The sequence below is a fragment of the Colobus angolensis genome, unplaced genomic scaffold (assembly GCF_000951035.1).
Source record: "Colobus angolensis palliatus isolate OR3802 unplaced genomic scaffold, Cang.pa_1.0 Scaffold18, whole genome shotgun sequence".
NCBI classification, from domain to species: Eukaryota; Metazoa; Chordata; class Mammalia; order Primates; family Cercopithecidae; genus Colobus; species Colobus angolensis.
In genome coordinates, this window is record NW_012114932.1 from 1,750,493 (window position 1) to 1,757,307 (window position 6,815).

General features: G+C 56.3%; 1 protein-coding gene across 3 annotated transcripts in view; it reads right to left on the minus strand.

The window, feature by feature from the left end:
• The window catches only part of GNAI2 (guanine nucleotide binding protein (G protein), alpha inhibiting activity polypeptide 2), a 42,713-nt gene that overhangs the window by 30,112 nt on the left and 5,786 nt on the right, over positions 1 to 6,815 (minus strand). For 2 of the 3 annotated variants that reach the window (XM_011939045.1, XM_011939041.1), the window contains exon 1: positions 6,698 to 6,815. The exons of the other annotated variant lie outside the window; for it this stretch is intronic. Coding sequence is in view for 1 of the 2 variants with exons in the window: in XM_011939041.1 (XP_011794431.1) it covers positions 6,698 to 6,815 (118 nt within the window). In the remaining variant the exon portion in view is untranslated. The remainder of the gene's footprint in view (positions 1 to 6,697) is intronic. 3 annotated transcript variants of the gene reach the window in all.

Below are 6,815 nucleotides of genomic sequence, written 5' to 3' on the forward strand. Positions count from 1 at the left end.
GAGAAACCCTGTCTCTGCTAAAATACAAAAAATTAGCTGGGCGTGGTGGTGGGTGCCTGTAATCCCAGCTACTTGGGAGACTGAGGCAGGAGAATTGCTTGAACCCAGGAGGCGAAGGTTGCAATGAGCCAATGTCACACCATTGCACTCTAGCCTGGGCAACAGGAGTGAAACCCCATTTACAAAAAAAAAAAAAAAATTAGCTGGGCGTGGTGGCAGCCTGTAATCCTGGTTACTCAGGAGGCTGAAACAGGAGAATCACTTGAACCTGGGAACTGGAGATTGCAGTGAGTCGAGATCACACCACTGCACTCTAACCTGGGCAACAGAGCAAGATTCCGTTTCAAAAAAAAAAAAAGAACCTTGGTACACATTTTGTTCCAGCTCCCAATCCCCAGTTTGGCTGTTCTCCCTGGAGTGTCTGCATATCCCTATCTGAATGTCTCTCTTGCTGAGGAGTCATTGGCCTGGAAGTCCTCCAATGACTCCCTCAGGGCTCCCTCCGGTCCTGAGACATGGGATATGATGCCCCATGTCCACCACTGCTCTGAAGCTCAAGCAGGCCCTGCCATGGGTGTGCAACAACATGTTGAGGACACATAACACCCACCAGGGCCACAGATATGCTGTATACACCCACACATAGGTCAGCCCCCAACATGCCTCAGATTCACAGAACACACTACAAAAATGGGTACACATGGCCAAGAATACAGTCTGTCCATGCACAGACTACAGACTGGCTTCCAAGGTGGGCCCCTCCCCTTCCCTCCACCCGTCACCCCGCCCCAGGCTTGAGAGCTGATCCTTGCTCCTCTGGCCTCTCTAGCCTGCTCCTAGCAACAGCCAACAGCTCTCACAGTTGCCAGGCAACAGGGAGAACCTGTCAGCCCCTTGGAGGCCCTGCTCTCAGTAGGTGGGCACAACACAGACCCCAATCTATGGAGGCAGGGCAGGATGGGGCCACTGGAAGGCATGGCCTTCCCCCATCCCAGGCCAGGTCCTGTGGTTATGGCACCCTTCCCACCAGTTAGCTGCTCCTTTCCAGTCCTATGCTCTTCCCAGGGAGTCCAGCAACCCTTGCTTCCATCCTGCTAGCTGCTCCCTCTCCATCTCCATGGGGTCCCCAAGGCTGTGGCCAGGCCTCTGCTTGCCACTCCAGTCATACACCTCCCACTCCGGGGGCTCAGAACCCCACAAGGTCCTCTCCAGCCTGACTTCCTTGATTGCCAACCCCATGTCCACCACTGCTCTGAAGCCTCCCCGAGATACCTAGGCACCTCAAACCCACACTGTCCAGAACTGGGTACATCCCATCCCACTGGCCCCTGTTCCGAGGCTCTCCACCACTTCATGGTCTCCCCACCAGCCACAGCAATGACCCCCCTCCCCTACCCCTATATGCTGCCGGCCTCTTCCCTACCTCAATTTCCCCTTCAATCTGTATTTGTTCTCTGTCACCACTATCTCCCAGCCTGGGACTCTAGCCTCTTCCTTGGCTCTCCTGTTTCCCTACAATTTATCCTCCACATGGCAGCCAAGGGCATCCTACTGAAAGAAATCACATCACCTCCTTGCTCGGAAACCTTCTGTGGTTCCCCAATGCCCTGACAATAGATAAAGCCCCCCCACACACTGGTTTGGACTCTGCAGCAGGTGGAGGCTGTAGGCTGGCAGTTGGAAGCAAAGACTCTGAGGAGCAGTTTGCAAACTTGCCAGCTACTTGTTACTTTGGACAAGTACCAGAAACTCCCTGTGCCTCGGTTTTCTTATCAGTAAAATGGGCCTGATGGTTACACATACCCAAAGCACAGGCAGATGTCAGGACTTCAGGAGGAAACATGTAAAACATGCAGAATGTACATGGCACATAGGAAGCCCTCAATAAGGGTGAGGTGTTACAGTAGTGATTTCTCTTTTTTGAGACTGCGTCTCGCTCTATTGCCCAAGCTGGAGTGCAGTGGCATGATCTCGGCTCATTGCAATCCCTGCCTCCTGGGTTCAAGTGATTCTGGTGCCTCAGCTTTCCAAGTAGCTGGGATTACAGGCACCCGCCACCACACCCAGCTAATTTTTGTATTTTCAGTAGAGATGGGGTTTTGCCATGTTGGCCAGGCCAGTCTCAAACTCCTGATCTCAGGTGATCTGCCCGCCTTGACCTCACAAAGTGGTGGGATTGCAGGCATGAACCACCATGCGCAGCCCCCCATTTTTTTTTTTTTTTTTTTTTTGGGACAGAGTCTTGCTCTGTCCCCCAGGCTGGAGTGCAGTGACACTATCTCGGCCCACTGTAACCTTCACTTCCTAGGTTCAAGCGATTCTCATGCCTCCCGAGTAGCTGGGGTTACAGGCTCACACCATCATACCTGGTGTGATTTTTTTGTATTTTTAGTAGAGACGGGGTTTCACCATGTTGGCCAGGCTGGTCTTGAACTCCTGACCTCAGGTGATCTGCCTGCCTCGACCTCCCAAAGTGCTGGGATTACAGGCGTGAGTCACTGCGCCTGGCCTTCCTCACCCACTTTTCATACCTCCAGGCTTTGGTGGACTGTCCCTGTAACACCTGTGGCTGCAGGGAGGCACTCTGCCCCCAGGTTATGAGTGGAGAGCAGGACTCCTGCCAGGGCTTCACCTGATGCTGAGTTTCTCAGCCAGTGCCATAGGTGGAACTGGGATTCAAACTCAGGTCTGGATTACCCCATGAGCTGGTCCAGGGAGGGTGGCTCTTTTCCCCCGGGCCAGGAAACACCCACCCAAGCTCTTGGGAATACAGGCCAAGTCTTGTATTCCCGCTGCAGTGCTCTTGTCGAGTTGGTCCCTCTGCCCCCCAGTGCCTAGCCCTGGCAAATGGTGTTCATCCTTCACAGCTGCCCAGCAGATGCCTCCTCCAGGAAGCCCCCCGCTTCACAGGCACCACTAGAGTCTAACCCACTACCCAGCCAGCCAGAATCCCAGGCTAGCCCTTCCCATCTATCTCCAGCTAGACCAGGCTCCAGTGGCTGCCCCAGGATTATACTTACCCCTCTCCCAGGAGCTCTGCCCTGTTCATGGACATGTTCAATCACTTCATTCTGTCCATATATACTCATTAGGCATCTATAGTATGCCAGTCCTTTGCAAGAGACACAGACAGGAGAGAGGTCACAAAACCCCCTTTCTTCTCTTGGTAAACTTCACTGAGCCCTTGCTATGTGCAGTCTCTGCGCTGGCCAGTACCAGGACCCTCACGGCATTGCTCTGGTCTGAGCCCCAGGGCTGCGGGGCAGCCCCAGCTATACCAGCCAGCTCAAGCTCCACGGTGGCTACTGGAGTGTCAGAGACAGCAGCCCTCTAGCAGCACACCAAAAGCCTGAGTTGGAAGGAAGAATCCAAAGCCACTCTGCTCAGCAGGAGTTCCGCACTGCGGGGGGTAAGAACTGTCTCTTAGGTGCCAGCATAGCCTGTGGTGGGGCTGGGAAGAAACAGCCTGAAGAACTTTTCTCAATGTCCCCTCAATGCTGGTCACCAAGCCTGCGGTGGGCCTGTGGGCCCTTGCCACCTGCCCACAGTACACAAACTGCCACTCAGTTTACTCCTCTATCTACCCAAAATCAGGTTCAGAGAATACTTCCTTCATTCATCAAACAGATGAGAAGCACCCAGTAGATGCCAGGCTCCATGCTGGGCACAGAAATGAAGAGGACTTAGCCCTGCCCTGCAGTCTCCAAGCATCTGAGGGGGGAAACAACAGTGCTGGGAGCCAGATGTTTTACAGCCTTGGTCGAAGGAGGATGTCCAGGAAGGATCCTGGGAGGTGATCCGGGAGTAAAGTTTTAAAGAACAATCAAGTAGGGAACAACAGTTCTGCAAAGTTCCAGGGGCAAGAAAGAACTGCTCTGTTTACATTCTGAAGCCTTTATGGAGCCAGTGGTGGACACTGTTTCCTTTTTCTGTGAAGCCGTCCACACAAGCCCATCCCAAATCAGAGACTCTCCCCGCTCACAAACACTCTGGCTTCCTTTCCCTTAAGTGCCCAGACCAGGGCCCCAGATTCCACCTGGGCCTAGCTGGTCAATCACATTGAGCTGGGTAGGAGTGGGGAGCATCCCTAGTGCAGGACTGGTATCTGCTGCCCCTACCAAGCTGCCAGGAAATACTCTCTTGCCTGTGTGTACCACATCAGCCTCTACCCTGGTAACAAGAACTGTGCCCGCCTGCTGGCAGAGCTACCCAGGATGGAGGGAGGCGGTGTGCAGGCGGGGCAGCAGGCGTGGTTCTGGCTGGGAGGGAAGGCTGGCAGTTGCCCAACCTGAGTCCCGTTGCCTGGACAAAGTCTCCCGCTACATGGGACAGGCACCCAGAACTCTGAACTTGCCACAGCTGGGCTCCCATCACCACCTTGCACCTGGATGGGAAAGGCATGGCTCAAGCCAGGATCCCTCCCCAGGCAGCCATGGCAGACTGGGTCGTCAATATCGGGCAGAGCTTGGTTAGAGCCCTTTGCAGCACACTGCAGGGTCTTAACTCCCAACCCACATCCCCAACAAGAACCACCAGGAGGCTCTTGTTCTCCCCATCCTGAGCTGGGATACTCCTTTGGCCCAAACCCAGGAAGCCCATTTCACAGAGTAAGCAAAGGCCAGAAGGCCAGGACCCCAGGGTGAACTCCCCAGGCTAGAAAGTGCTAAGCCAGACCCTGCATCCCTGGCTGCTGCCAGCCCAGTGTGGGAGGAGTTGCCCGGTCTCACATGACTTAGCCCAAAAGTTGAGCTGGGCTCCAAGGAGCAAGCCTGGTGGGATCAGGGACCCTTCTGGTGTCAGGACACAAAACTAGCCAGAAGCCCTACGTTCCCCCAGCTCTACGGTCCAGTCTCGCATTTCCTCAGTCACCACAGTAACTGCAATCAGCCTAGGGAGAGGCTGGCTAGAGACTCCTGGCTGGGCACTGGGAGGCAGTGGTACCGGAAGTGCCCTCCCCAGGCCCATCGGGCAGCAGCAGCAGCAGCGATGGGCATTCCGCCGCGTCGACACCCACTCACTGCCGCTGCTGCACTCACAGCAGAGACAGGAAGAGGCAAGCGCCCAACGCAAAGCAGCCCAGGAGGCTGGGCCGCCGCCCCTTCCCGCCCCTTCTCTTCCTCCCTGAGGCAGCAGCGAAGCGGATGCCATTTTGAAACCTCCGAGGCTGTGCCCCGGAGGCCGGGTCCGCAGGGACAGTCAACAGATGGGCCCATAATGAACATACATGCTGTTCCTCGGCCACAGGCCCAGCACGAAAAGCCTTGCTTTTCACAGCCTGGGAGCCCCATGACAGTTCTGAAGCTGAGGGGCCACACCCCCCCATGCAGTACTCAGCCTACAACGGTGCTGTGCTGTTGCAAGGGCCTCCCTCCCCCAACTCTAAAACCCCCAAATCAAAATCAGACTGCCACTGGGCACCACCCCTACTTCCAGTGGGAGGCTGGATGGGGACAGGTAGTAGGCCCACTGTCTTTGCAAAAGGCCAGCTGGGATGCTCCGAGGCACCCTGGCTCACCCCTAGCTGGCCCCTCAACTCCTCATTCAGCTAGTCCATCATCCCCCTTCACAGGGTCCCAAGATCCAACAAGCCCCCGAACTCTCAGAGGCTACATCCCAGGCCTTGCAGCCCAGAAGGGGTGTGGGCAGCCCAGCACCTACTAGCAGATCTCTTGGGCTCACCCGCAGGGGCAGCAATATGTCGGCTGTCTCACCACTTCCACTTCCCCCCACCCCTCTAGCAGCCACCATCTTTCCTGGCCTTGGAGGCGACCACAACCCTAACTCCTCCACACTCTCTCCTACTTCCCAGACTGGCCTTCGAAACTGGGAAACATAGAGCCCGCAGAGCCTCCCTGGGAAGCCTGAGGCCTGGCCCCCTCCCACAGCGTGACCAGTGGAGCCTCAGTCCAGCCCCGTGGGGGTTCTGCGTAAGGCAGCCTAGGCCCTCTCCAATCCGGGGCTCCCTCCTCCTAGCCCAGCCCACTTGGTGCAGGAGAGGTGGAAGGATTGGGGAAGGCCAGAGTATAAGAGGACTTAGTGGAGGATCAGCAGAAGGTTTCCGGAGTGATGCTTGCAGAGAAGGACTTGGAGGGCAGGAAGCAGGGAGCAGGGCTCGCTGAAGGGGTTCCAGTTGGAGAGCGGGCTCAAGAGCAGTTTCCCATTCGAGAGGTTCCTTGGGTCAGAACGCACAGGTGGAAGATACAGATTCCAGACTAGGGATGGGGCACAGAGGGAGAAGGAGGGAGTGGGTAGGGGGCCTGGCAGGGGCTCCGCGGGATGCTCATGCCCAACAGGAATAAAAGGCGCAGATGAGGAAAACAAGTGGAGCCTGAGGGTTGGAAACCAAGTGGCGGGCATCCTGGGGGTTTGGATAAAGTGTAAGGAAGGATGGCGGGGTCCCTGAAGTTCTGTGAAGCTGGTTAGCAAGGGGGGACGGCCAAGCAGGGCACTGGACCGCGGGTGTTGGGGCACTGTTGACTGGATTTGGAGGTCTGGGATGAGATAGGGGTCTGGTCTAGAGTCTGGGCAGGATCGAAGGTCTAGCCCAACCTAGAGTTTTCAACCCTGGTCCTGGCCCAGGTGTGGGGTCCCAGACAGCCCGAGTCTGGGAGTTCGAAGCCCTAGTATGAGAGGTCAAAGTCCTTGTCTGGGGATTCGAGCTGGGAATTAAGGATCCCAGTGCGGGACACGGCCTCACCCAACAGCAGCAACTTCACCTCCCGCGCCGCCTTCTCTCCGTCCTCCCGCAGGTTCTTGTCGATCATCTTAGAGCGCTCGGCCGCCGCCTTGTCCTCGGCGCTCACGGTGCAGCCCAT